The 27,698-nt window shown below is 51.7% G+C and overlaps 2 protein-coding genes and 1 non-coding gene across 9 annotated transcripts; 1 reads left to right on the top strand and 2 right to left on the bottom strand.

The window, feature by feature from the left end:
• Positions 1-2,173: 2,173 nt before the first annotated feature.
• LOC132484725 (U6 spliceosomal RNA) lies at positions 2,174-2,277 on the bottom strand. Its single transcript, XR_009531283.1, has one exon. It is a non-coding gene; the product is annotated as a U6 spliceosomal RNA (small nuclear RNA).
• Positions 2,278-5,928: 3,651 nt separating this feature from the next.
• Positions 5,929-11,381, top strand: MAD2L2 (mitotic arrest deficient 2 like 2). 2 transcript variants are annotated; one of them, XM_060088975.1, is made up of 9 exons: positions 5,929-6,033; positions 6,451-6,502; positions 6,597-6,715; positions 8,177-8,248; positions 8,836-8,936; positions 9,731-9,825; positions 10,148-10,221; positions 10,718-10,810; positions 11,052-11,381. In XM_060088975.1, the coding sequence occupies exons 2-9, from the start codon at positions 6,463-6,465 to the stop codon at positions 11,091-11,093; spliced, it is 636 nt and encodes a 211-aa protein (XP_059944958.1). In that variant the 5' UTR covers positions 5,929-6,033; positions 6,451-6,462; the 3' UTR covers positions 11,094-11,381. The 2 variants fall into 2 exon arrangements, with proteins under 2 accessions (XP_059944958.1, XP_059944957.1); XM_060088974.1 differs by having other exon boundaries at positions 5,929-6,093.
• Positions 11,382-11,473: 92 nt separating this feature from the next.
• FBXO6 (F-box protein 6) lies at positions 11,474-26,933 on the bottom strand. Of its 6 annotated transcripts, XM_060088970.1 has the most exons (8): positions 26,807-26,917; positions 25,058-25,191; positions 19,167-19,256; positions 16,108-16,403; positions 13,734-13,860; positions 13,155-13,250; positions 12,130-12,265; positions 11,474-11,888 (listed from the first exon to the last, which is right to left on the bottom strand). In XM_060088970.1, the coding sequence occupies exons 4-8, from the start codon at positions 16,370-16,372 to the stop codon at positions 11,715-11,717; spliced, it is 798 nt and encodes a 265-aa protein (XP_059944953.1). In that variant the 5' UTR covers positions 16,373-16,403; positions 19,167-19,256; positions 25,058-25,191; positions 26,807-26,917; the 3' UTR covers positions 11,474-11,714. The 6 variants fall into 6 exon arrangements, with proteins under 6 accessions (XP_059944953.1, XP_059944954.1, XP_059944952.1 ...); XM_060088971.1 differs by lacking the exon at positions 19,167-19,256 and having other exon boundaries at positions 26,860-26,933; XM_060088969.1 differs by lacking the exon at positions 19,167-19,256 and having other exon boundaries at positions 26,792-26,917.
• Between the last annotated feature and the right edge of the window lie 765 nt (positions 26,934-27,698).

Here is a 27,698-nt window from a genome sequence, read left to right as displayed (position 1 = left end):
GCAGCAGTCTTGCCTGGCGCCCAGAGCTGGCCCAGCGGCTTCCATTTCGACCGTTTTCTTCTTTCTCCAGTGTGGCAAATTATGGCTCAGAGTTTTAAGAGCTCCGCTCTGTAGTCGGGTTGATGCCTGGGCTCCTCTTCTGCTGTCATTCAGTCCCCGCATGCTCGGGCAAGGGGCCTAACCTCTCTGAGCTCACCGTTATCCATAACTCTCAGGGTTCAAGGATTAAGTGCAGTGGCCTGTGTACGGAGGTAATGTTCCTAAGGTCCTGACCCCACAGGATATGCTCTAGAAAAATTATCTGCTATTGCTATTGTAATATTATCAGCCTGACGGGCAGGCACCAGGATGGATTGGGTTGTGAGCAGAGCAGAGACATGATCTGACTTAGGTTTTAACAAATTCACTCTGATTCCCAAAGTTGAGAGTAGACTGCATGTGGCAAGGACAAAAGCAGGGAGACCAGCTAGGAACAGTGGCAGAGAAGAGATATGGTGGCTTGGGCCTGGGAGGGGGACAGTGGGTATGATTCTCTCTGTCAAGGATGAAGCTGTGGCCCAGCATTTACTGAACCAGAAGCAAGTTATTGGATCCTCTGGTTCAAATGCTGTTGCGATGGCTATTTGCCAGTGGGGCGATCGTTTGTCATGCCTGGACTCTCTGTTCTCTGGGTCCTCCCAGAGCGATGCTGCAGGAAAAGGTGGATGTTAGGAGAGAGGTCTGGACTCCTATCCCATCTAGGTTACGGTGACTTTGGGTCTCAGTTTCCCCATGTTTGAATGGCCAAAGTGGAAACAACTCAAATATCCATCATCTGATGAGTGGATAAAAAAAATGTGGTATATTCATACAGCAGAATATTATTTGGCCACCAAATGAATGAAGTACCAGTACATGCCGCAATTTTGGTGAACCTTGAAAACACGAATGCTACGTGAAACAAACCAGACGTAAAAGGGCCACATATTGTATGATTTACACGACATGTTCAGAATAGGCAAGTCCATAGAGACAGAAAGTAGACTAGTGGTTGGTTGCCAGGGGCTGGCAGAAGGCGAGATTGGGGAACTGGCTGCCAATGTATGTGGGGGTTTTTCTTTCTGGGATGATGGAAATGTTCTGGAATTAGATAGTGGTGATTGACGCACAACTTTGTGACTATATTAAAAACCACTGAATTGCATGCTTTAAAAGGATGAACTTTATGGTGTGTGAATTATATCTCAATAAAGCAGTTATTTTTAAAAAGTGGCAGTTGAGTTGGATCAAGGGTTCTTACCCTGTGGTTGAGGATGACTTCAGAGGTCCTGGCAACCCCTAAAATGGTGGAAAACATTTAGTGTCTCTGTGCATTTCTGTGGATAAAAGTTCAAAGTTTAAGAAGAGATGACCTGTAAGGTCCCCCTGACCAACAAGGTGTCAATGAGACCGCGGAGTCAGCAGAATTTCAGTGACGGAATGGCATGGGGGCATTGCCCTGGTTCAACTATTGGAAACCGTCCAGTGTTACTGGCCTAAGGTCACGGCTCTGACCTGGGTCTGAGGTCAGCAGTGGACCCCAGGATCTGGGGCAGCTGGGCAGGTCAGGCCTCACACCAGAAGACTAGATGAGCGGGGAGAGGAGCTGTCTTCAGCTGCAGCCACTTGTCTTTAGGCATCTTGGGCCATGAGGATGCATGCCCACCTTAAAGGCATCTTGGGGGCTGCCTGCTGCCTTGGGAAATGGAAATGGCAGGAGGGGCACAGCTACGGATGTTTTGGATGGTTGTTGTTGTGTTTTTTTTTTTGCAGTACGCGGGCCTCTCACTGCTGTGGCCTCTCCCATTGCGGAGCACAGGCTCCGGAAGCGCAGGCTAAGCGGCCATGGCTCACGGGCCTAGCCGCTCCACGGCATGTGGGATCTTCCCGGACCGGGGCACGAACCCGTGTCCCCTGCATCGGCAGGCAGACTCTCAACCACTGCTCCACCAGGGAAGCCCTTGGATGGAGTTTTGAAAAGCTTGATGGCTGGTTCAGAGTGTTTGCTCTAGGGGCTTAGACAGTGTGTGTGTGTGTCGATCTTTTTTTAGAATTTTTATTGGCATATAATAACATTGATTTACAATGTTGTTAGTTTCAGGTGTACAGCAAGGTGAATCAGTTATACTTACACATATATCCACTCTTTTTTTAGAAAAACGTGGAACGCTTCACAAATTTGCATGTCATTCTTGCACAGGGGCTACACTAATCTCTGTATTGTTCCAATTTTTGTATATGTGCTGCCGAAGCTAGCAAGTGTGTGTGTCAATCTTAATGTCATTGTCATAACAGCCAGTAATTAGGCATTTATGTGCCAGGCATTGTGCACTTTATATTTTTACAAGCATTATCTCACTTACTTCTTACTCAACTCTATGGAATTGGTGCTACCATGATCCCATTTTACAGATGAGGAAACTTAGAATCAAAGAGGGAAGGCCTCACAGCTGGTTAAGGGGCAGTGGTGGGGAGAGAAGCAGCAGCCCAGTGGGTGTGAGGGACACCGTAGTGAGCAATCCGCAGCTCTTGCTTCATCTGTGAAAGCAGCTTTTCTCTGCACACCACCACCTAGAGCCCAAGCACTGAAATCAGAGGTCTTTGCTCCTCATCTAGACTAAATTAGGATTCACGTCAGGCAAGGGGCAATGAGACACAGCCCACCATCATTTCATGCCTTCATTCTTTCATTCGCTCATTGGACACACATTCATTCAGAACCTGGATTTGGCCAGGCACTGGTGAGGTGCTGAACTAAGAGAATGAGTGAGGCTGGGCCTCTGCTCAGGGGGCATCCCAGCTGGCTGCGTTCCTGAATATCGTGGTATCAGTGGGATTGTCACCAGGCTATACGTGCTGACTGTGGCTCCTCCCACCTCCCTGTGTTTGGTGTCCTGGGAACCTTAGGCAGGGATGGGATGGATAATATGTCCTGTGATCAGGATGGTGAGAATGGTAGGGACTCTGGAAGGATCTTCGGGGTCTGGACACTTCATTGCTTGTTATTATACCCCATTCACTCATTGTGTGCTGTTCAGTGAACCCCAGGAATCTTCCTCCACCCATGCAGTCTTTGCAAAACTTTCTTGCATCTCACGTTCTCTTAGTTTCAATTTCAATGTCTCTAGGGAGTGATTTGCTCTCCGTTCCCATTGCAGACCCTCAGGAACCTGCTTCAGTTGGCAAATAAGCTCTCTCCTCCTAAACATCCATCCTTACCTCCCAGATGCCCTCCTACACATTGTCGTTATGTTGAAAAATATGCAAATACCTTTGGAAAACAGTCTCCCAGCAAGTGGGTATTCAAAAATGTAATAAATTAACCCCATGATATAATCTGGGTCCCGTGACCCTCCGTCATGCTGATGCAATTAATATATGAAAAACCAGATGCTGAATGGATGGAAGTAACAGATTACTTTTCACAGAGCTCCCCCATGGCCCCATGCTGATTCAGCCCCCTACCCCTGCCCCATGCCCAGCTTCTTGGCCCCCATGGAACCCGAGGCCATCAGAGGTTTAGGGAACATCTGTCCAGCCTGTTCATTTCACAAATGAGATGGAGGCCTTTTGGGGGCTGAGGTCGATCAATCTGATTCCTCCTTATCTGTCTCCTAGCCCCGCTTCCTCTGTTTGTGGCTGGCTCCGAATCCAAAGCCCCAAACTTAGGCATTTTTATCCAGGTTACAGTTGACAGGGTGGGTACCCCAGTGTCAAACAAAGCTGTTGGGATCTCAGTGTCCTCACTGGAAAAATGAGAGTTTTTGGGTGTATGTCCACCAAGGTTTCTCTGAAGTTCTTTAGCTCTGTGTGGCAGGAGACCTATGGGTGGCTTGCACTGTGTCATCTCAGGGTGGGGGGTGGGGGCTGGGGCTTAGGGCCCATGAAGGAATGCCTGGCATGAGCCCCCAGGTCGCTCACACTGTGCCTCGGAGGCCACTCCACAGGAGTAGCTGGGCTCTGAGTTTCTCCACCCTAGACCCCAATCCTAAGGGACCCTTTACAAGGAATTGCCCCCTTAAGACTGTTACTTTTCTGTTACCAGTGAAAATGCTGCTTGAGCGGGCTCCAGGGACGGGCAAAGAGGGACCCTCAAATCTCACCAGTTTCCAAAGCATCCTCAGTGATTAAATCTAAAGGAGCCAGGGGACACCTGTCTACAAGCAAGTGAGCTGCTCAGCTCTTTCCATATGGAAATGGTCCTCTTCTATAAGACATGGGCAGGGTCCCCAGGTCTTGGAAAGGATTGCTGTACCCAAAATGTGCTGCCAGGTGCATCCATTTCTGAAATAAATCATCCATTCCATTGGGTAAAGCATTGCAGTTTTATGAAATGCAGACTTTCCCTGGAAAAGCCCAAACCACTGTGGTTGCAATTCCCACACTTTCTTATGCATCAGGGCCCCTGGGAGCTTGTTAAAGGGCTAGTGCCCTGCTGTGCACCCCAACTGATCTGGTAGGTCCGGGAAGCCCAGGTTCCAGATATTTAATGGGCTCCCTGGGGATCCTGATGCAGATTTTCTAGGACTGCTTTTGAGAAATGCTCTGCTGACATTCTTGGCTTAATGGGCTAGGTTAGTTATTCTCTCCCCTGCCCCCACCCCATCAGAAGTGTGTAAATGCAGGTTTGAAAGCATCTGGGGTGAAGGAGATGCAGGTCTCCAGTACTAAGCAGTAAACGGTAAACATTCCTAGCTATATCTGTGTACCAGCAGATGGGCATGACTCCTAACAAGCTTTTGTGTCCCTGGAGGTCAGAGACAAGATCCCCGGACTTCTGGCCCTGATTTGTTGCCATAACTCCTCAGCCACTTCTGACCTTAGTTTTTCCATCTATAAAATAAAGGGGCTGAAAATAAGGTGAAGCCCTGGAGTTAGAGTAGAAGTCAGAACTGGGTTTGTATTCCAACTGTGTGATTTTGGCAAATTAGGGAACATCTCTGAACCTGTTTTACCATCTATAAAGTGGGACTGTAAAATGAAGGCTTAGCTCCTAGGGTTAATGAGAGAATTAAAGAAATCAGTGCTTGAAACATAATAAGTGCTCAATGCATGTTAGTAATTATTTTAATATTAATATTATTATTTCCCAGGGTCCTCTCAGCCCTTCCAGAGTCCATGCCTCTGAGGGACTTCCGAGCTACAAAGTGTAGTGGCAGAAGACAACTATGCCTACCGCCTCCCCCAATAGCTGGGTAACTCGGGCAGGTTACTTCACCCCTCTGAACTTCACTCGGCTCATATGTAAAACGGGGACAATCATGGCAACTGTCGCGTGGAATTGTTTTGAGGATTTAGTGAGCTGATCCACGAACACACTTAGCCCAGTCCCTGGCACATGGCTGGACCTCTATAAATGTCAGCTATTGTTATGATGCACGGCCCGGGAAGTTTTACCTTCTTGGGAGGTAAAGACGGGCTACATTTAGGCTCCGGGTGGGGGTGGGGACGGGGACGTCCCCGGTGCTCGCGGCCCTCCCCTGTCCCCGCCCCGGAGCCGGCGGATTCGCTTTCGGTTGGGCAGCTGAGGTTCCGGGGATGGTGACTGCGGAGCTAGCGGTAGATGTCGCTGTCCATAGTGCCCAGCTGTGACCTCGAGCTGGCTCTCACCAGCAACACGTACACTACCTCTTCCCGCGCCTCCTAAAGAAATGCCCTGGGTGGGGGGGAAATAACGTTGCGATCCGATGTGGAGACCAAAGTTGTCTCTTTTCGCGCCCACCTAAAATTGAAAGGAAGAGGCGTGGTGCAGCATCGGCCCTGGGATCACACCGGCGCCCAGGCAGGGCCCCGCCCCTCCCAAGCCCCGCCCCTCTGGCCGTCTCTCTCTCCTGCACCCGTGGTTGGCTGCGCGGGGGGTGGGCGTGGCTGGAAGCCGGCGCTAGGACCCGTCGGAGCGCCGCGGACGTCACGGAGCGGCGCCTGGGCCTCTGGTTGAGCGCGAGGCGCGAGTGATCGGTCGGTGGATTCCCTCGCGGGGGCCTGGCCCCGAGTCCGGAATCGAGGCCGGAGCCGGTACCGGGGAAGAGGAGAAGGGCGGGATTCCCTCAGGGGAAGAATCCAGCCTGGCAGGAGGTGAAGGCTTATTCCAGCCTAGTTTCGCTTTCCGCGTGTCCGGCTTCACGCTACCGGTCCTGCGCATCCAGCTGTTCCCTCTGCGGCGGTGCCCTTTTTATGCGGGCGCAGCTCTGGCCTTATCTACTCCCAGGAGGCGAGGTGGCCAGTGCACAGAGGCTGATCGCGGCGCAGCTGATGCCTCCGAGCTCTAACGCCAGCGTGGGGGGTCCTTCCCAGCTGCTCCGGTTCTGTGTGAAGGGAGGGGCGGTCCTGCCCAGATTCCCCCCAGACGGAGGGGAGGGGCAGTGGAGGTGGGCGGGCCTTGCGGCTGTAGGGGCCTTAGGAACTAGCTCCCGCTCCTGCCCCACCCCCTAGGTATCGGGAAGGATGACCACGCTCACGCGACAGGACCTCAACTTTGGTCAAGGTAGAGAGGCTGGACCTGCAGACCCTGGCGGGGGGCGAGGGAGGTCTTGGGCTGGCGGACTTCCCCGAGCGCACCGGGTTCTGCCCCCTCGCAGTGGTGGCCGACGTGCTCTGCGAGTTCCTGGAGGTGGCGGTGCACCTGATCCTCTACGTGCGTGAGGTTTACCCGGTGGGCATCTTCCAGAAGCGTAAGAAGTACAACGTGCCTGTCCAGGTGAGCCCCACATCCAGACCGGGTGCACTGGGTCACCCCCGTATCACAGAGTGGGTAGAGAGGAGATTTTTAACTTTCTTCCTTCTTCAGGCTCAGCCCTCTCAGTCCCCAGCGGCCTGGCCTTGCCTTCTAGTTCCCGGCAGCTGCTGATAGCCCGACAACCTCCCACCCCTCACCGCAGTGGCGTTTCCTCTGTCCCCTCTGAACTGGGAGTTCCCCTTGCTAGAAGTTAGGGACCAGGCCCTCCGATTAGAGCCCCCCAGCCCCCCATCTTTGTATTTTAAAGGTCTCCTGAAGCTGGTGAATGGTTGGTTTGGGGAGAGGATTCCTATAAACCTCAGGCACCTTCCCTGTCCCCTCATTTACCCTAATTGTAACGGGTTGCTTTAGGTTAAAAGGCAGACAAAGCAGTAAATATATGCTACTCTATCCCCAGCCTCGAGAAGTGCCTGTCCCTTAGAAAGCACTCAGCAAATATTAGAATAAATGACCGAATACTGGAAGGTGATGGAAGCTTAAAAGATATAGAGGGGGGGGAACCCCAAAAAACAAACAAACAAAAAGATATACAAGGAAAAAGAAAAAAAGAATCAGCACTTACTGAGCACCCACCGTGTAGTAGGTACTTATCTCACTTAATCCTCACTTTTTTTAAATGAGATCTTCCACAGATGAAGTAACTAAAGCACAGAGAAGTTAAGCCTGAGGCCACACAACTCCTTAGTTCCAGATTCTTTTTTAAATAAATTTATTTATTTATTTATTTTTGGCTGCATTGGGTCTTCGCTGCTGTGCGCAGGCTTTCTCTAGTTGCGGTGAGCGGGGGCTGCTCTTCGTTGCGGTGCGCAGGCTTCTCATTGCGGTGGCTTCCCTTGTTGCAGAGCACCGGCTCTGAAGGCGCGCGGGCTTCAGTAGTTGTGGCTCGCGGGCTCAGTAGTTGTGGCTCGCGGGCTCTAGAGCGCAGGCTCAGTAGTTGTGGCGCACGGGCTTAGTTGCTCCGTGGCATGTGCGATCTTCCCAGACCAGGGCTCTCCCCTGCATTGGCAGCCGGATTCTTAACCACTGTGCCACCAGGGAAGTCCGTTCCAGATTCTTAATGTTCGAAAATGGATTAAATTTCTGGATCCCGTCTCTGGAAAAATGCCTGTATGCTCAAACACTCACAATTTAAAGACTTCTCAGACTCTGGAGGAGCTCAGTGACCCTGCATTAGGAACTCCTAATGCTATATTAAATGCTAATGTTGAGACTGAATTCTTAGGATCTTCTAACTTCTCTCCCTCTGTGGATAATTCAGTTCTTAGCCTCGTGGTGGGAAGTCTGTCTCTTGGGTGGGGAGCCCTAGGGAACTGCTGCGCCACTCTCCGAAGGCAGACAGGCCCTTGGGCTGCTGGAGGGGGGTCTCCGACGGCTCCCCCATCAGTGCTGCAGCCTTACCAGCCATCATGGGGTTGTGTGCAGATGTCCTGTCACCCGGAGCTGAACCAGTATATCCAGGACACGTTGCACTGCGTCAAGCCGCTTCTGGAGAAGGTGAGGGCACCAGGTCCCTGGCCCACCCCACACCCAGTGCTCCTCCATGCTCCAGGATGGGGTGATGCTGGGACCATGCCGGGTCCCCATGACTGTTAACACCCAGAAGCCTGTTCCCTGCACTCTGGAGACCACCCCTGCCCAGGGACAGGCCCCAGGGCATGTGGGCACGTTCAGGGCGTGCTGGGCCCGGGAGCCCTGGTTAGTGGAGTTGGCTGACTGGAGCCTGCCCAGAGGGTTTTGGGTCCTTCTCACCTGTTCTTTTCTCCCCCTTTGTCCCCAAGCTCTGTCTGAGCTTGGCCCCTCAGGGCTTCCTTATTCTACCTTGTTCTGCTCCCTGTGACATCCTGGTACCCCTGCGGGGCCCAGGCATCCTCTCCTCTCTGCGCGTACCACTCATGTCTGGGGGCGCCTACTTCAACTTCTCAAACCTCTTTCTGGGCTCTCAGGGACTCTGGGCCTAGAAGCTGAGCAGGGCTGTGAGTGTACCTTTCCCATTCTTCCCTGGGCAGGGAGCAGGGGCTGGGGGGTGGGGTAAGGGGGAGGCAGGTGTCCAGTTCTGGAATAGGGGGCTCCTGTCCTTGCAGAATGATGTGGAGAAAGTGGTGGTAGTCATCTTGGACAAAGAGCACCGCCCAGTGGAGAAATTCGTCTTTGAAATCACCCAGCCTCCGCTGCTGTCCATCAGGTACGCTGCCTCGCCCCCCATCCACATGCTCGCTGGTGTGAGGTCCCTAGTAACACGGCCACCCTCACCCCTTTAAGGCAGCCCCTGAATGCCTTGTAAAGGCCTGAGAGGAGACATGGCAAGGTGTGCTGACCTAACGTGGCCTGTTAGTGTCTGAGTCACAGCCGGCCGCCCAGTGGTCTCTGTGGACATCACACAGGTTACACGGAGACCCTCCAGTATCACACCTGGAAAATGACAACGTTGGTGAATGGCTAGTCCCAACCTCATTTTATAGATGGAGAAACCAGGGTCCCGAGAGATGATCTTGACCTGGTCACCCAGAGCCAGGACACAGACCCAGTTTCCTGACTTCCCAGTCAAGCATCCATCCAGCCCCTAGTCAACTAGAAGTTGACCTTGGATGGGCGTGTTGGGCTGGTCAGCTGCCAGCTTCGTGTGGTGAGGTCAGGGCACTAGAATCTGTCCCCACTTGCTATGTGGCCTCGGGCAAGCCCTGTCCCTTCCCGGCTTGGTGTCCCGGTTCTCAGACTGGGCTGCACATTAGAACCACCTACAGGGGTTCCCTGTGCCCCTTCCCCCCACCCCCCCCGCATTCTGACTTAATTAGCCTGGGATGGGACTCGGCTTTGGTTTTAAACTCCCCAGATGATGTCAGCTGTGTAGAGACAGGTAGCCAGGGCCTCGGAACTAGGGGGACTCTGCACCCCCAGGGCTGCTTCCAGGGGTGCTTGCCTGCTGGTGGGAGGGGGACACCCATGTGCTGGGAGACCCTCCTCTTCTCTGCTTCCCAGCTCAGACTCCCTGCTGTCCCACGTGGAGCAGCTGCTCCGAGCCTTCATCCTGAAGATCAGTGTATGTGATGCTGTCCTGGACCACAACCCCCCAGGTGTGCTCACTCCCACCCCCTCTTCCCCGGGCATTTCCACGGCTACCTGTGTTGGTCTGTGTCCTCAGGTCCCTACTTGGCTGCACCAAGCCTCCTCTCTTCCTTCCTGCCTTTTAGAACTCTTCTGAAAGCCCACCTCCTCCAGGAAGCTTCCCTGATGGACTCCACCTGGGCTTTAGTCTCCCTGTTGACTGTGACTTGTCTGAGCACTGGGTTTACACTCTGCTTTGCGGGGCGTGAGCCAGCTAGGGAGGTGGGAAGAGGCTGTGCCACGCGGCAGGCATGGGGTGGCCCAGGCTTGACCAAACTCTGGCCTCTTTAGGCTGTACCTTCACAGTCTTGGTGCACACGAGAGAAGCCGCCACTCGCAACATGGAGAAGATCCAGGTCATCAAGGTGAGATGAGACTGGTGGGGGTGGGGAGGGGCAGGGAGACCGCTGGGAGGCTGAAAACCAGAGTTCCATGAGAGCGAGGGCGCTGCCTATGGCAGGGCATTCATTACACTTCTTACGGCAGCGCCTGGCATCGGTAGGCTCACTGTGCGCTAGCTCTGTGGCCACCTGCTTGTCATCGCCCCACCTGGGCACCTGGCACTGAGAACAGGGAGAGCCACCAGCTCACTGGGGGTTCTCAAGGGAGGGGATCCTTGATCCAGTTTCAGAACTGGTGTTTGGGGCTTGTTAAATCACCGGGGCTCTCAGCCCAGCTCAGATCTACAGACTCAGCCTCTCTCCGGTGGGGGAACCTGGCAATCTGCACGGCCAGCGACTCCCTGGTGATTCTGATGCTCCCCGAAGTCTGAGGATGCCAGCTCTGGAAGGGGAGAGGGTAGCCAAGTGAGGGCGGGCCATGGACCAGCCCCCTGCCACCCTTCCCTTGTCCCCTCCCTAGGACTTCCCCTGGATCCTGGCAGATGAGCAGGACGTCCACATGCACGACCCCCGACTGATACCCCTGAAAACCATGACCTCAGACATCTTAAAGGTAAGCTGCTTGGGGCCCGAGTGTGCTTTATTTAGGGTGTGCTGAAGCCTTGTCAGGCGGCTTGTGGATCAAGCCTCGGGGGAGATGACCAGGGCATGCCTGGCTTTAGGCTCCCAACTCCCTCCTTCCCTTAACCCCTGGCTGGGGCCACATAGCCCACCCTTGTCGGAGACCCCATGGGTTCTCCAGAGTAGCTGCCCTGGCTGTCCACCTGACCATGGTGTTCGTTCCTGTCCATTAGATGCAGCTCTACGTGGAAGAGCGAGCTCATAAAAGCAGCTGAGGGTGTGCCTGCCCACCGTGGATGCCACAACCGTCGGACTTCGGGGGCCCAGCCTAGGGCAGTGCGCAGGGTCACTCTGATTCCAGGTGCTCTTACTGCCTCTATGTGTGGACCACCCACCCTCCAGCCCGGGGCTGCTCAGGCTTGCTTGCCTTCACGGAGGAATCCTCCCCAGGAGGGCAGGGAAGGGTGCTGGGACCTCAGTTTCTCAGCCTCCTGGGATTCAGCTGGCCAACGCTGCCTCAAATACTGTGCCGAGTTGTTTCAATAAAGAGCCCCCAGGGCTGAGCTGGGCTGTCACTCCCTGGAGGGGAGGGAGGCTGCTTCTCTACCAAAGTGCCGAGGACCCTGTACCCTGACCCCTAGACCCGACCCCAGGCTGGTTTTACCGAAAACATTTATTACAACAAAATGTCAGAGCTACGTGACAGTTCAGTTCATAGACTGGTGGGTTTTGCCCCAGGTGGGAACTGGGGCAGGGGGCCTCGCTGCCCCCTACAGGCTCATGCCTTGCCTGGAGGGGACCTTTGGCACTTGGCTGGCCCCGATGGAGGACAGGCTGTCAGGAGGGCCTGGGGAGGGGGAGGGCAGGCGGGCCACCTCCTCTGGCCCCTGCACGGTCTAGGGCGGAGCCACGGAGGGGGCCGGGTTCCTGGTCATCCTGTGGCTGATGACGATGCTGCTGTTGGTGACGCGGGGACCGTACCAGCCTGCCCAGAACTGGGTGTCCTTGCCCCCGTGCTGGAAGAGGATGTGGCGGACACCTGGAGGGTAATCCGAGAAGGTGTGGGAGACCTGGGGGGGGGGAGGGGAAAGGAAGTGACCACCAGGACTGAAGAGGGGACGAGACAGGATGACCACTGAGCTGGAGAGGGGACGGCTGGAGTCAGGTCCTGCAGGGGAGAGCCTCCTGGCCAGAAGGCAGGAACTCCAGACAGAGGACTGGTACATTCTGGGCCCTGGGGCTGCCCCGTATTTCCTGCCATCCTGGCCTTGGGAGAAGTGGATGGCGAGGGGCAAGCAGGTAAGGCCTCACCTCTCTCCACCTGGCATCGTTCCACTGATGGACAGTCATGGGCGGGGGCTCGAAGGAGGCCAGGACAATGTAGTCGGCCGAGGCCAGCTGTACTCGGATGTGGTAGGTGCAGCCACAGTCTGCTCTGGCGGCGAACCTGGGGGAGGGGAGGGCTTGGAACTGTGTACCCCAATACAGAGGTGGCCCTGGAGGCCACCATCTCTGGAGGCGGGCAGGTAGCAGGCCCACAAATTGGAGCCCCGAGTTTCATTTCCCTGCTCTGCCCATGAGGCCCAGCCAGCTTCAGTGCTCCCTGTGCCCCACTGTGCCCCTGGGGTAAGCAGTCTATCTGCGCTGGGCCTCAATAATCCCATCTGAGAAAAGGGGCAACCCTTCTGGGTGTTCCAGTGAAGATGTCACCATAAAAAGCAAAAGGCTCTCTACAGAGATAAAGTCCTGGGCTGTCGGATCTGTGTCGCCGCCTGTACATTACAATGGAGCTTCGGGAGGGGTGGCCTGTGTGATGGGGGCTGCACAGAGCTCACCCTCTGGTCAGCCCTACTGCAGCCCTGCACACCTCTCAAGCCCCGACCCCCCCCCACCCTCAGAGTAGCGGCCCTGGGGCCTAGCTCGCATTAGGGTCCTGCTTCTGCCCTGGGCCAGGCCGGACAAAGTTCTGGGCACAGAGTAGGAGCTTGGGATAGAGTCGTGGGATGAACAGTGAAAGGGGTAGGGGAGGCAGACAGGCATGTGAGTATCTGCGAGGTCCAGGGAGGCTGGGTCCTGGTGTCTCTTGCTCCAGCGCCTGTCAGTGACAACGCATCTGTAGGCCTCAGTCTCCCCATCTGTAAACTGGGGTTAACATCTGCTGATGCAGGGTTGGTGCGGGGGGCAGTGTTGAATAAGTGCTGGGCCTGTCGGTAGGGAGGGGGGCAGCCCTTGCCCCAGGACTCCGCGGGGTTCAGTGGGCACCTCCCGAGAGGGATTCTCAGGAAGAGCAGAGGGAGGGATGCAGAGTGTGGGACTCGGGCGTGGGCCCCACTCACCAGTCCTTAACCATGATGTCCGGCCGGAACTTGTCCAGTAGCTCCTCCCAGTAGCCCTCGGCTTTGAGGTCTATCAGCTGGGACTTGAGACACATCCTGCGGAGCAGAAGGCGAGGCGTGCGTTCCCAGGCGTGGCCCGGCCCCAGGGAGGCGGTGCAGGGGCTGCAGGACAGGACTCTGGCTCCTGCCTCCGTGCAGGCCCGCGGGGAACGTGCAGGGAGTTTGACCCACTCGTGCCTGGGTGGCGTTCATCCCAGTCCTTAGGCCCAGTGTCCCGGGCACCCAAGGAGGGCGCCTCCGTGAACTCAGGCCCCTAGACTGGGGACAACCTCCACCACCCCTGACTTTACCCCAACCACCTAACGGGCTCCCAGCCTCCTCAAACTGCTCGCCTCCCCCACTGCCTATTAACCCAGCCACTGAGTTGCCTCCCGCCCCAGGAAGCGGTAGATGCTGAGCTGGCTTTGGAACCCCCTTTCTGGAGCTTCACACACAGGCCCTCACTTAGGCCTGGGATTTGGCAAAAGGTTGTCCGGACCCTCTTCCCTCCACACAGCTTCTCAGTTCAGTTCGTCTTACTCATAGGACGTGGCAAAGTACTTCTTGACTTTGGGGTCAGGGAAGTCTGTGCCATGCGCCCCGGGGAGGCTCTCCACCTTCCACTGGTCCCCTCCATTGGAGTCGATTTTCCAGGATCTCATATCCTCTAGGAAAAACAGAAGCGGCAGTGAGACCCTCTGGGTGTTCAGCCTGGCCCTCTCCACCTGGTCCTGGGGGGGAGCGGGTAAGGCTCAGATCTCAAGGCATGCACCCATGGCACCTTGGAGCCGCCCTACAAAGCCCCCCTCCCTGCGTTCCCACCTGTGCCCACCACATTAATTCTGATCTGGGCCCCCTGCCTCCTACTTTGTCCCTGAGCCGGTCAACTCCTAACGTGAAGCTGGAAAAAAAGAAAAAAAGAGTATGACCAGAAATTCTAAACGAACCTTTCCTCACTTCTACGTTGCCCAGGGGCTCTGGAAATACCCAAGTTTCAGTTCTTGAACCATTAAATTATGAAGGGCCTATATGGGTAATTCTGTTCTTTTTTTAAAAAAATAAATTTATTTATTTATTTATTCAGTTATTTATGGCTGTGTTAGGTCTTCGTTGCTGTGCACGGGCTTCTCATTGTCGTGGCTTCTCTTGTTGCGGAGCATGGGCTCTAGGCGCACGGGCTTCAGTAGTTGTGGCACGGGGGCTCAGTAGTTATGGCTCGTGGGCTCCAGAGCACAGGCTCAGTACTTGCGGCGCACGGGCCCAGTTGCTCCACAGCACATGGGATCTTCTCGGACCAGGGCTCGAACCCGCGTCCCCTGCACTGGCAGGCGGATTCTTAACCACTGCGCCACCAGGGAAGTCCCCGGTAATTCTGTTCTTAATGGCTAATGTGAGTTTGTCCCAACTCAGGCCACTTACTAGACGACTGGCATTCCCCTGACATCGATGTCCAGGAGGTTAACTACGTACTGGGATCTGAGGGGCTTTGCTGGTGGGTCGTGGGAACCTACTGTGCCCACTCGGACCCCCTCTGCCCAGGGCAGGAGGGAGGACTGGGGGGCTGGGCATCCTCTGGGTTGGTGGCATGTAGTAACCCCGTATTGGTGGAAGGGTCCCCACCAGGTTGCCTTGGCAGGTTTGTAGGCGTAAGGCTGTCCCTCCCATCTCCCCCTTCAGACTGAGCTGAGAGGACCTCAGGAAACAGTGCTTCTCTACCCAGGCTTTCCAGAACAATCACCAGGAGAGCTTTTCCCAATTATTCCTTTGCTCCCTCTACTAGGAGCCCACATCTATTCCCCAGGTGCCCCAGGAGCCCCCCAGTAGAGAACCAGAAGAGGAATTCAGAAATCCAGAGTGGGCCAGTGCCCAGGGCAGGCCCAGGGGGAGAGCTGAGCAAGGCTGGGTGGTCGGCTCTGCAGGGCGGTGTGAGCTGAGCTGGTGGCCCGGCCCGGCTGGGCAGCTTCTGAGCAGAATTTGGGGCAGGCCAGGAGACTGAGTGTCTGGGGCACTGCCTGTGGGGCCTCTAAGAGGGGCCTAAGGGCCTTCGGCAGTCAGGACTGGACCCCAGAAGCTGGGCAGTTCTAGATCTTTGAGAAAGACACTCATCTTGGGGGTCTCATGCTCCCCATCTATAAAATGGAGCCAAACCCTTCTTATGTGGCTAACTCTCGGGATCTTCATGAGGATAAAGAGAGGAAGGGATTATCTAAGTGTACAAACTATGCCTCTTAATCAACTGCTGCTATACCCAAACAGGAAGCACGATGCCTGGTACTAAATGAAGATGCTAAATGAAGAAAAAAAAAAAGCCTGGCAAATATATAAGAGAACATAAGCAAGATAGGAGCCTCAAACCACATGATCATAGTTACCTCTCAAATTCCTCATTTTCTTCCTTGTATCATGGGGTGACGGCAGGATAATGACATGGCTAAGGCCTCAGACTAGTGCCTGGCACACAGGAAGCCCTCCCTCAACGTTAGGCAGCACAGACTGAACTAAAGGGCAGGGGGTCTGTAGTGTGTTTATTCATTCAACAAACGTTTCCTGAGCACATGCTATGTGGACACAGGGTGCAGAGTGGCAAGATGTGTCAGGCCCCAGGAACTTGAAATTTGTGGCAGAGGAAAAAAAAAAAAAAAAGATTCAGTTATTATAGGTTATGACCAGTGCTATGAAGGAAGGAAATGGGGCGATGTGATAGACGCGGGGAGCACTGTTTTCAGATGGGGGATCAGGGCACATCTCTGAACTGAGGCCTGAAGAATGAGGAGAGGGACCACGGGAGCATGACAGGTGTTGGGGGGAGTGCTGGTGATGAGAGAACATTCCAGGTAGTGTGGGAACAGCAAGTACAAAGGCCCTGAGGTTCAGGGAAGGGACGGAACCAGCCCAGCAGCAGGCCCCGGCCCACCTTCGGCACACGGGTTGCGCAGGAGGTTCCTGCGGAGGTTGCACAGAAAGTAGAAGACCTTCCAGTCAGCCACGGCCTGGTCCCAGTCCTCAGTGACGTAGCCCTCATGCAAGCATTTGCGCTTCCAGAGGGTCACAAGGTCGATGAGGTCTCGCCAGAGGCTGCAGACAGGGCGGCAGTTCAGCAGCAGCTGGCGGGCGGGCAGGTGCGTGAACACCTCCAGCAGGATGCTCTCGGGCAGCTGGTTGATGCTGACCAGGGCCATGGCCGTGGTGGGGTGAGAAGCATGCACAGGCCTGTGGGGAGCAACAGCGGTCATGAGCTCTGACCAAGGAGGTGGACCCCTTAGATCCCCAGGGACCTGGGCCAGGGAACACCGGAGCCCCTTTCCAGTACATGGTAGACCCTCAAAGAGTGGCCACATGTTATGCAACTTTGGAAGAGTGCAATAAAAATACTGATAAAGTCTTCAGGGACTAATTTTTTAAGAGGCCCCACCCCCCAGTAAAAAATTGCTTAATTTTCACTTGGGCCTGGAGAACTGTAAGATTTTGCCAAGGCCATGCTGTTGTCTGTAAGCTCTGCAAAGGCTTTCAGTGATGTTATTTTAATACTATGAATTCACCGTTAGAACATAAAATCTTGGGACTCCCCGGTGGCACAGTGGTTAAGAATCCGCCTGACAATGCAGGGGACACGGGTTTGAGCCCTGGTCCAGGAAGATCCCACATGCCGTGGGGCAACTAAGCCCGTGTGCCACAACTACTGAAGCCTGCACGCCTAGAGCCCGATCTCCACAAGAGAAGCCACTGCAACGAGAAGCCCACACACCACAAGGAAAAGTAGCCCCCGCTCGCTGCAACTAGAGAAAGTCCACACACAGCAACAAAGACCCAATGCAGCCAAAAATAAAAATATAATAATAAAAAAAAGTGTGAGGGAAAGAATATGTATATAAAAAAAAAAGAACGTAAAATCTTTATTACATCCACAGACTAGCTCACAACTTAAGTGATGGGCTGAGAAACAAACTTTCTCTCCCCAAATTGCCCACTTTAGCTGTGATAAAACATCCCAGTGAGGAGGCTCCCCACACAGTTCTGGGTTGGGCATCAGGCCACTCTGAAACGCCCAGAAATGGAAAAGCACGTTGAAGGTGAAGAAGCAAGATTGCCTGGGTTTGAATCCTGGCCTGGAGTGACTCGCTGGGAAGGCAGTCCCCCCCAGAAAAGGGTGGTAACTGTCCCGACCTCAGAAGGGCTGGGAGGACTGAGTTAGTACAAGCAAAGCATTTAGCACAGGGCTGGTTGAGAAGTGCTCCACAGCATCATTAGCCACACTCCTAGCCTTAGAGCAAAACAACTCTCCAGTAGTTGCAGAGGTACCGGCCCCCAAGAACACATTCCTCCCTCTACATCTGAATTGCACAGGGTTTTGGGAAAATTACAGTGCCACCACCTTGGCCTGAATCTTGCCTGGGGGAATCCTGGTTATCCAGCTGTCTAAGGGGATTCCCTCAGGTGGGTGGGAGTGGGCCTGTAGCCACTGTCACTCAAGATGGCTGGAGCAGATGGGCCTTATCTACTTATGGGTGGGGAAGGGAATATTCTCCTGGGACATGTAGGGACACTGGGAAGACTTTTCATTTTTCATTGTGACTTGGCCAAAGAAGCAGCTGTTAACTTAAAACAATAAAACAGCCAGATATTGTACCAGCAAAACAGATTTATTTGGGAGCAGCAAAGAATTGAAATTTGGGACATGCAACTGGTGTACCACTTGTAAGTCCTGTTAAGCAAAGCAGAGGGAATTCTTTTATAGAAGAGATGGGGAAGTTGGGAGGGACTGTTATAAACAAAAAGTCTGCTGGAGGAAACTGGGAGTTCCAAATACAGTGACTTTTCAATGGCTGAGTTGTGACAGTCTACCATTAGCTAAGCTGTTGCCAGGAAAGGAGAAAATCTTTCTTCCTCCTGCTGGCACTGGTAGTGTTACTTCCTGCCAGAGATCTGTATTGATTCTTCCTGTATTGACTGTCAAGTACTCCCCCCTTCTGGCCTCCCGACTCCATTTTAGTGAGGTTTCCCTGCATTAATTTTCACATTTCCCCCTTTTGATCAAGATCTTTCTCCAAAAGCATCACTGATCAAGAGTCAGGGTTTTTGTCTGTTTTTTTAATCAGCATTCAGTGGCCTTTTGTCCCTTGATGCCAGGAAGGATCTTTTCTGGGTGTCCTGTCCCATGTCAGAGGGAAAGTGCACAGATTGGAAACCTATTGTGGTCACATTTGAGTAACAGGGAGGGGTAGGAGGGAGATCTCTCAGGAATTTCCCATCCAAAAGTCTGTATCTTAGAATAGTGGATACAGCAAGGGCACACTCAAGACTGAAGGAATTAAACAAGAATTTTGTAGAAGATGTGGTACATATATACAATGGAATATTACTCAGCTATAAAAAGGAATGAAATTGGGTCATTTGTAGAGACGTGGATGGACCTAGAGACTCATACGCAGTGAAGTAAGTCAGAAAGAGACAAACAAATATCGTACGTTAACACATATATGAGGAATCTAGAAAAGCAGTACAGATGAACCGGCTTGCAAGGCAGAGATAGTGACACAGATGTAGAGAACAAACGTATGGACACCAAGGGGGGAAAGCAGGGGGTGGTGGTGGTGGTGGTGGGATGAACTGGGAGACTGGGATTGACATATATACACTAATATGTATAAAATAGATAATAAGAACCTCCTGTATAAAAAAAATTAAAAAAAAAAGAATTTTGGAATGACACAGTGTAGGAATAAACATGTAGTAATTAAACAGGATTGTTATCTCAAAAGAAACTGTTTGGAATCAGATGTTTTATCAATGACACAGACTGTAGGTTGAAAATTCAAGAAACTGAATTTGGATAAGAATCCAGAGTCAGTCTTATAGTCTAGATGAAAGAAAGACACTTCTGTGAATTCTAAACCTTCTAACAGGCCTTGTCTAGACATCTTGGGCAAGCTGTCTCATCAGATGTCATCTGCTTCAAATCCAGGAAATCTTTACCTTCAGGTCACCAGATGGTGTGCAGGTCCAGTTAGGGTCTGGTGTTTTCTTAGATGTGTCACATGAATCCAAGAGTCTGTTCTCTGAAGTCTGGAGGCACAAGGGTAGGTTAGCAGTACCTGATGGGGCCTTTCCAGTGAGGTTGAAGAGAGTCCTTCTTGAGGTATCTTTCCCAGTACATGAAATCTCCAGGTTGCAAGGTGTGATGCTTAAGGTCTTTGTCTCCCAAGAGCGCACTATGAAGAAGACTGCTCTACCAAGCACTGTTATTTTTAATAGAAGCAATCAGGCCTTTACAATATTGAAATATATCTCCTTTCATCAGCTGTGGGTCAAAAGTGGGTGGGGCAAAGAACACTGGGTGTCCTGTGACTACCTCAAAGGGCGAGAGTTTGAGTTCTGAAAGGGGTGGATCTGAGATTTAGAAGGACCAATGGCAATGCTTTTTTGGGGGAGGGTTTCTATGAATTTTGCCCACTAGGTCTTAATAGTGCCATTAGTATGTTCCACTAACTCTGAGGATTGAGAATAGTAAGTCAAAATTGTAGCCACAGAAGAAGCAGTGGCCTGTCTGCAAGGGAGGGCTTCAATCCAATGAGAAAACATACAGACCATGTAATAAAATATATTTATATCCATGAGATGGGGACAGCCATGTGAAATCCATCTACCAAACTTTTTAAAATTGGAATATAGTTGATTTACAATGTTGTGTTAGTATCAGGTGTACAGCAAAGTGAATCAATTATACATATATGTATACCCACTCTTTTTCAGATTCTTTCCCATATAGGTCATTACAGAGTACTGAGTGGAGTTCTCTGTGCTATACAATAGGTCCTTATTAGTTATCTATTTTATACAGAGTAGTATATATATGTCAATCCCAATCTACTGATTTATCCCTCCCCCCTTCCCCTCTACATCTACCAAACTTTGAATGGCCCATTAGGCAATTCAAAGTGTCTGGGAGCAGTGCAAACAGGTTTCCCTGGATTGTATTTTGGACAGGTGGGACAAGAAGGGAGGTACTTTTTGTGGCCTTATTAATATTTCCCCACCAACATTCATTCATGAATGCTATCATTCTGTCACTGGACCAAGAGTTCACTGCATGTACAGTGGTGAGGTGTGGGAATCAGAACTTCTGGTAGGACCAGTTTGTTATTTGGCCCAAATCAGAGTTTTCTCTTTCTATTGAACCAGCAGTTCCTAGACCCCCAATACTGTTTTTCCTTTTCTGGGGCATTGGGCATTTCTAGATTGTTATCTTGGGAAGCATCCTTTTGGGTCATACCGGAAGTTTGGTCATTGGTTCCTTTGAGAGCAGCATTTTGGGCAGAAATATCAGCAAGGTGGTTTCTTTCAGCCTATAGGGACTCAAGCTTGGAATGCCCAGGGATCTTAATAATAGTCAAGGCAGCTGGCAAGAGTATAGCACCTAACTGATTTTGGATATAAGAGCCATTTTTCATCTTTTCCCCATTAGAGGTAGGGCGACCTTGTTGTTTCCATGTTATTCGAAAGTCATGGGTTGCTCCAAAGGAATACTGACTATCAGTATAAATGTTTGCAGTTTTGCCCTTGGCTGAAGTACAAACCTCAGTGAGGGCATATAATTCAGCCTGTTGCGTAATTAAGCCATAGGTAAAGGCGTTGCTTCAACAATATCAAAAGGAGTTGCAGTGGCATACCCAGCACAATATTTACCACTTTCTCCCTTTAAATAAGAACCATGAGTAAACCATGAAAAATCTGCATTGGTTAGAGGAATCTCCTCTCTATTATTACACGGAGTCAAAGGGTGACCAGTAAGGGTCAGGCAGTGGTGAGGGGTTGCGTCAGTGAAGGAGGGGAGAAGAGTAGAAGGGTTGAGGTCATTACAATGTGAAAGAGCTATGTGAGGAGCAGTTAGCAAACGGATTTCATGAGAGGTGAGGCAACTGACTGAAAAGGGTTGAGTGGACGAGAATTTAGGAGGGCTTCCACCGCATGGAAGCATGCAGTACGAAGATGGGGTACGAAGATGGTTAAAGGGGATCCCATGGTTGTCTCTTTGGTGGACTTAACCAGAAGGGCAGTAGCAGGAATGGCTTTGAAGCAAGGGGGATACACCTGTGCTACAGGGTCCAGCTGTTGGCTACAATAGCCTACGGGTCGTTGATGGTCCCCCTGTTTTTGGGCTCTGAGGACATTCCCTGCCTTCTCACATACAAAGAGGGAAAAGGGAGGCTGGTAATTAGGATGCCCAAGGGCAGGTAGTCTCATTAAGCTTTTCCTTAAGTCTTCAAAAGCTGTGTCATCTTCATCTCCCCAGTTAATGGGGTCAGATTTGCTGGTTTTTAATAAAGCATGTAAGGGCTGAGCCAGAAGAGAGAAAATTGGGATCCAATTTCAACAGTAGCCAGATAGCCCAAGAAAACCTTAGGAGCTTAGTTTTTGATTCTGGGCAGTTCAGGATGTCATGGAGTCTATCTAGATCCAGTAGTCCCTGTTCTGAGACCACGGGCTCTAAATACTGAACCTGAGTTTGAGCAAAGTGCCATTTTTCTTTGGAGACTTTATGTCCCTTTAAGGCCAAAAATTTTAGCCGGTGGATGCTGTCTTCCTGTGAGGAGGTTTGAGAAGGACAGCATAGGCGCAAATCATCTATATAATGTAACAAAGTAGAACCTGCAGAAGACTTCACATCATCCAAATCAGCTTTCAAGATTTGTGAAAAGTAAGAAGGACTTTCTGTGAAACCTTTGGTCACTACTATACGAGTATATTGTTGTCCGTCCCAGGTGAAGGCAAAATGATATTGGCTAGCCTTATCAACTAGAATAAGTTGAAAAATACACTGCATAGATCAGTCACAGTGAAAAACTTGCTTCAAGTGGAATGGATGTCAGTAGCATGCAGTGGTTAGGAACAAATGGGTGTTGAGAGATAACAATGTTTATTGCTCAGAGGTCCTGGATAAACCTCCATCCTCAGTCCTTGGGTTTTCTCACAGGTATACCAGGTGAATTACAGGGACTTGTGCAAGGGATAATGGGGCCCTGAGCCTTGAAATCTTCTATCATGGGTTTTCTATCTGAAGGGCTTCTTTACTTATAGGGTACTGATTAATTCTTTTTTAAAAAATAATTAATTAATTAATTAATTTTATTTTTTTGGGTGTGTTGGGTCGTTTCTGTGCGAGGGCTTTCTCTAGTTGAGGCGAGCAGGGGCCACTCTTCATCGCGGTGCGCAGGCTTCTCACCATCGCGGCCTCTCCTGTTGCGGAGCGCAGGCTCTGGACGCGCAGGCTCAGCAGTTGTGTCTCACAGGCCCAGTTGCTCCATGGCATGTGGGACCCTCCCAGACCAGGGCCCGAACCTGTGTCCCCTGCATTAGCAGGCAGACTCTCAACCACTGCGCCACCAGGGAAGCCCAAGTACTGATTAATTCTGAAGAGAGTTTAGAGGGATCTATTTGAATCTTAATGGGAGGTACACTGTGAATTTTGCCAATATCAGTTGGAGATTTTTGCCTATAAGGAGGGTGGTAGCTGATTCAATAGGGACAAATGATCAGTGTTTCAAGAATCAGCCCCAGCAGTGCCAGAAAAAGAACAAATAAAAGATGTCGGGGCTTCCCTGGTGGCGCAGTGGTTGAGAGTCCGCCTGCCGATGCAAGGGACACGGGTTCGTGCCCCGGTCCGGGAAGATCCCATATGCCACGGAGCGGCTGGACCCGTGAGCCATGGCCGCTGAACCTGCGCGTCTGGAGCCTATGCTCCGCAACGGGAGAGGCCACAGCAGTGAGAGGCCTGCGTACCACAAAAAAAAAAAAAAAAAAAAAAAAAAAAGATGTCGAAGGGTCTTTTAATTTACCTGGTTGGCTATTCTGATGGCTACTGTCAAATTCTAGAATTATTTCCCCCTTTTGGGAGAAAGAAATTTGGCATAATACTCTTCCAAGAAGTCTTAGCCTAATAAGTGAATGCAGGGAGAGGAGCTAAGGAGAGAAAGTGTGTATCTCTCAAAGGGCCTACACAGAAGGGAAAAGGTTCAGGGACAGGAGCCTGTTGAGGTGATTAGAGATCCCACTATCGGAGCTGCATCAGCGCTCTGCAGTGGGGCTGAGCACCGAGAGTGTGGCTCCGCAGTCAGGAAGGACAGAGATGCCTTCCCAACCTGGAGAGTTGTTGCTTCGAGCCGATTAACAGGGAGGATTGGGAGGAGCCCCTGTAGTTCCTCGGGTCCCCTCATCGGGCATCAGGAGGACCCTGGAAAGGCTGAGAGGGCTGAAAACTCCTGGAACGCTTAAATGTGTAACAGTCTTTTTTCTGATGCCCTGGCGTTTTGCAATAGCAGAAATTAGGTTTTTGGTTTTATTTAGGGACCTTCATTTGCTGGAGTTGAAGATTAAGAATTGCAGTGGGTTTTCCTTTTTGGTGACTCATCTAGGGTGCAAGTGAGCTGATCTGCCAAATGAATCTAGAGTGGACACAGTTTCCCATTCCATCCTGGTTCTTTTAAATAAAAGAAAAAGATCCTGGTTCAGCCCATTAATAAACATGGAGGTGACAGTTACCCTAGTGGACTCAACATCTGAAGGAAGACCAGAGTTTTCTTTAAAAATAACCTGAAGTCGATTAGAATAGCCATGAACAGGTTCATCAGACTTTTGTATGCAAGGCTGACCTTTGTTCTGATCAACGGGCTTAGGAAAGGCTACTATAATTGCTCAGTGGAGGCTTTCAATGAGTGTTCTAGCCTCTTGCCAAAAGTTAGGGGATTGCTCTTCTAAATCCCCTCCAGAATGTTCCCATGGGCTAGTTTCATCCAGTGTTTGCTTGACCCTCACCAACGAGCACGTGGACTAACTGATATAAATCTGAGAAACCAGACTGGTAGGTTTGAACAAGTATTAAAAATCTTCAGCAAACCTATGGGGGTCCTCAGTTACTTTAGGAAATTCTTGAACTGTGGCTCACAATTTGTCTTAGTCCAGGGAACATAAGTAATTTGGGGTTTATTTCAATCCTCAGAAGACTACCTTTAAGGAGGAGGTTCTGATAGGCTCAGAGGAGGGAACAGGGAGAGTCAGCGGAGCTGTAGGGAAAAAGGGAAGTTCAGGGAGAGAACTAGACTGGGGAGGTGCAGAAGGAAAGGAAGATGGCGCCTGGGATGGACTTGAGCACAAGACGACTGCCAGCATCCAGAGACAAAGAAGACGGGGTAGGGGAAAAAGAGACCTCAGAAGCCATTTTGTCTTATTTTAATATTTTATTTGCTTCAGTTCGTTTAAAAATTGTATATTGCAAAGAGGCAATTTTAGACTCCTGACACGTTTCGGAAGCCTTACAATACCAATCAAAATTGGTGTCCAATTCAGTTTTGACAACTGCAGATCTGTGGCTGTCTAACACAATTTTAAGAAAGGAAGTTTGGGGAGTTCACAAGTTCCCCATGTTGGTCACTGATGTTCTAAATTACGTCTGTTTCAATTGGTCCATTTAGTTAAAAATGTATATAAGGAGAGACAGCGATTTTTAAACATAAAATTGCCCAGGGTCCCTGAAAAGGGGGGGGGGGCACCCTCAAAACATTTAGATAACTGGGATCCCATGTTTCAGAGGTTTTTCTCTAGAGCAAAAGAATCATTCTTTAACAGCCCACAGGCCAAATCCCAGCACAGTTTCAATAGGAACAGCCTGGTTCCAAAAGTAGTCGGACTGAAAGCTAGCACAGTTCCAGTCGGAACAGCCTGATTTCAAGAGTGAGGCCAAAGTGCCAACCAAGTACTCACAAACAAGGCCTTAACAAAAAAGAACGAAGCCTTCCAACAGATCCCAAATAAAACCTGGAGAGCTTCAAAACGCAAAAAGAGCGGAGCTCAGATCCAGGAGAAAAACTTACCCTCAAACTGCAAAGTTGGTGAGAAAGCAGTGAGTTCTGTGGGATCTGTGGGTACCAGCACCTGTTTGCTCACCAGCCTCGGAGTTGCTGGGGGTCTTCTCTGGATCTCAGTGAAACCTCCGTGTAATGTTAACCTAAAACAATAAAATAACCGCTTATTTTACTAGCAAAACAGGTTTATTTGGGAGCAGCAAATAACTGCAAGGCAGGATATGCAACTATGGTGAACCACTTACAAGTCCTCTTAAGCAAAGGAGAAGACTTTTACAGAGGAGAAGGGAAAGTTGGGTGGGGCTGTTATAAACAAAAAGCCCATTGGAAGACACGGGGAGTTGGAAGTATAATGGCTTTTCATTGGTTGAGTTGTGACAGTCTCTCATTGGCTGAGCTGTTGCCAGGCAAGGAGAAAATCATGTTTTCCTCCTGCTGGCAGTAATAGTCTCACTTCCTGCCAGGTATGCTACGTATGCCTCTTGATGTTGGGATTGTACTGATTGTCAAGTGTTCCTCTTCCTCATTTCCTGACTCCATTTTAGTGAGGTTTCCCTTTTTTAATTTTCACACAGCTCACAGTCTTCTCAAAGCTTTCATCCCATTAAAAAAATGAGGGTGGGGGCTTCCCTGGTGGTGCAGTGGTTGAGAGTCCGCCTGCCGATGCAGGGGACACGGGTTCGTGCCCCGGTCTGGGAAGATCCCACATGCCGCAGAGCGGCTGGGCCCGTGAGCCATGGCCGTTGAGCCTGCGCGTCCGGAGCCTGTGCTCCGCAACGGGAGAGGCCACAACAGTGAGAGGCCCACATACAGCAAAAAAAAAAAAAAAAAAATGAGGGTGGGCACACACTCTGGCACCTGCCCAGGGAGAAGTATTTTTCCATTACCAGAGAGAAAAAAAAACCCACCACAGATAAATAAGGTACTTGTAGCTTGTGCAAAATGCTATGATGGAAAAATACTCCACGCGGCCAGGTCTTCCCATTTTTCAGGAGGAATTTTAAACATTTTTTAAAAACATGAAATCTGGCAAATTTTAAATGTTGGCAACTTCTAAAAGCATTGTCTAGGCCTAATAAAAGTCCCTGGGCTCCAAGTTAGAGGCGTCTTAGGTACAAACACCTCCTCGACCTATCGTCTAAAGTCTGGTCTTTCGCTCTGGTCGCATGTTATCACTAGACTCCATCCCCACAGCCTGAATGAAGAAGGGTGGAAGGGGTGAAGGTCATCCTGGGGCATTCTGGGGTGGAAACGTCCACATCAGCCCTAAGAAGCCACCTCGCATCGACTGGGCTTCCCACGTACTAGGCCCAGAGCCACGCCCTGGCCTTTTCTCCTTAGACCCTCCCTACGACCACTCAAGACACTGTAACTAAGCCCATTTCCGAAAACGGAAACTGCGGCTTGGGGAAGTTAGGCCCTCGTCCCAGGCCCTGCGGGGGTGACGGTGCCGAGTTCCTAGACTGTCCCCTGGCCGGGGCGCTGCACGCGAGGCTGAGCCGGAGTGGCCTCGGACGCCGAGGATACTCCGGGACGGCCAAGACTGTAAGCTAAGGGTTCCGCGCCGAGCTAACAGACCCTAGAGATTGGCCCCGCCCCGCGCCCCGCCCCGCCCGGAAGCGGCTCCCCCCAGCACCCCTCCCGCGGCTGCCGGTTTCCCGGCCGGCCGGAGACAGCGTCTTCGGGCTCGGTTAACATCCCGACGGCCCCCCCAGCGCCGAACATCCAAGCCCCCTCCCGCACCTGTCGCCCCCCTACCCGTCCCCTGCCTGGGCCGAGATCTGGGCGCGGGGCGGAGCGTTCGGCGCGACCTGAGCTCGGGGTCTGCCTGGAGCCTACGGCCTCGGCGGCGCCGTCAGCTCTCGCCCCGCCCGGCGCCTGCGTCACGCGCCGCGCTCAGGCCGCCTCCCTCGCGGCCGCAGCCTGCTGCTCCAGCGACTTCGCCCCGCCCCATGCCGGGACCACTTCCCCAGGCGCGAGCAAAGAAATCTGGTGTCCTCAGGGTTGGGGCGGCGTCAGGGGAGCTCCAGACCTGTTTCCTGAAGTTCAGTCTTTCCTTCCAGGCGGTGGGCGGCTCAGCAGTGGGGACCCAATTTCTCTCTGCTTCCACTTCCCTCCGGTAGGCCGGAGCCTCCTTCTGACCTAGCCCTTCCCCTCTGGGGCCCACTCCTTAGACCTCTATTCCGGTTCCCTGGACGCAGGGAGGGAGGTGGGCCCCCGCCTGGAGGGTGACTGCTCAAACTCTGGCCTTGAGCCTGGTTCGTACTGTCCCTAGGACTTACTTAGAGGTAAAAACCGCTCTGCGTTTTTGCTGGGATTAAGTTCATTAATTCCTTTCTTCATTCCACAAATAATTATCAAGCACCTACTTCAGGCAACCACAAAGGATCATGTAGGGTGTGCACTGCCCAAGGGTGCCTGATCCAGGCCAGCTTGTTAACTCAGGGCTGCATATTCTCCGAGGAAGAGTGTGTTTTGCTAACTTGCCATACAGTTAGTGGGTGGTGGTCCTGAGACAGGCTGGGACCTTGGACCCTTTGCTGCAGTGCTCGCACCTGGATAATCTCCTTGAGCTGACAAGCTACAAAGAAACTATAAGGGACTAAGAATAACTGTGTGCATGTGCAGTTGGGGCAAATTATGGACAACA

The sequence above is a fragment of the Mesoplodon densirostris genome, chromosome 2 (genome assembly GCF_025265405.1).
Source record: "Mesoplodon densirostris isolate mMesDen1 chromosome 2, mMesDen1 primary haplotype, whole genome shotgun sequence".
In the NCBI taxonomy this organism is placed as follows: domain Eukaryota; kingdom Metazoa; phylum Chordata; class Mammalia; order Artiodactyla; family Ziphiidae; genus Mesoplodon; species Mesoplodon densirostris.
This window is presented reverse-complemented; position numbering and strand designations above follow the sequence as displayed.

What these genes read in the sequence shown, in the direction of transcription:
- MAD2L2 (XM_060088975.1), top strand. Translation starts at nt 6,463, where the DNA reads ATGACCACGCTCACGCGACAGGACCTCAACTTTGGTCAAG. An exon ending in CCTGGACCACAACCCCCCAG is followed by an intron (nt 9,826 to 10,147) that starts GTGTGCTCACTC and finishes TGGCCTCTTTAG; the next exon opens with GCTGTACCTTCACAGTCTTG. An exon ending in AGAAGATCCAGGTCATCAAG is followed by an intron (nt 10,222 to 10,717) that starts GTGAGATGAGAC and finishes TCCCCTCCCTAG; the next exon opens with GACTTCCCCTGGATCCTGGC.
- FBXO6 (XM_060088971.1), bottom strand. Translation starts at nt 16,372, where the DNA reads ATGGCCCTGGTCAGCATCAACCAGCTGCCCGAGAGCATCCTGCTGGAG. An exon ending in GCGCAACCCGTGTGCCGAAG is followed by an intron (nt 13,861 to 16,107) that starts GTGGGCCGGGGC and finishes TGTTTTTCCTAG; the next exon opens with AGGATATGAGATCCTGGAAA. An exon ending in TACTTTGCCACGTCCTATGA is followed by an intron (nt 13,251 to 13,733) that starts GTAAGACGAACT and finishes TCTGCTCCGCAG; the next exon opens with GATGTGTCTCAAGTCCCAGC.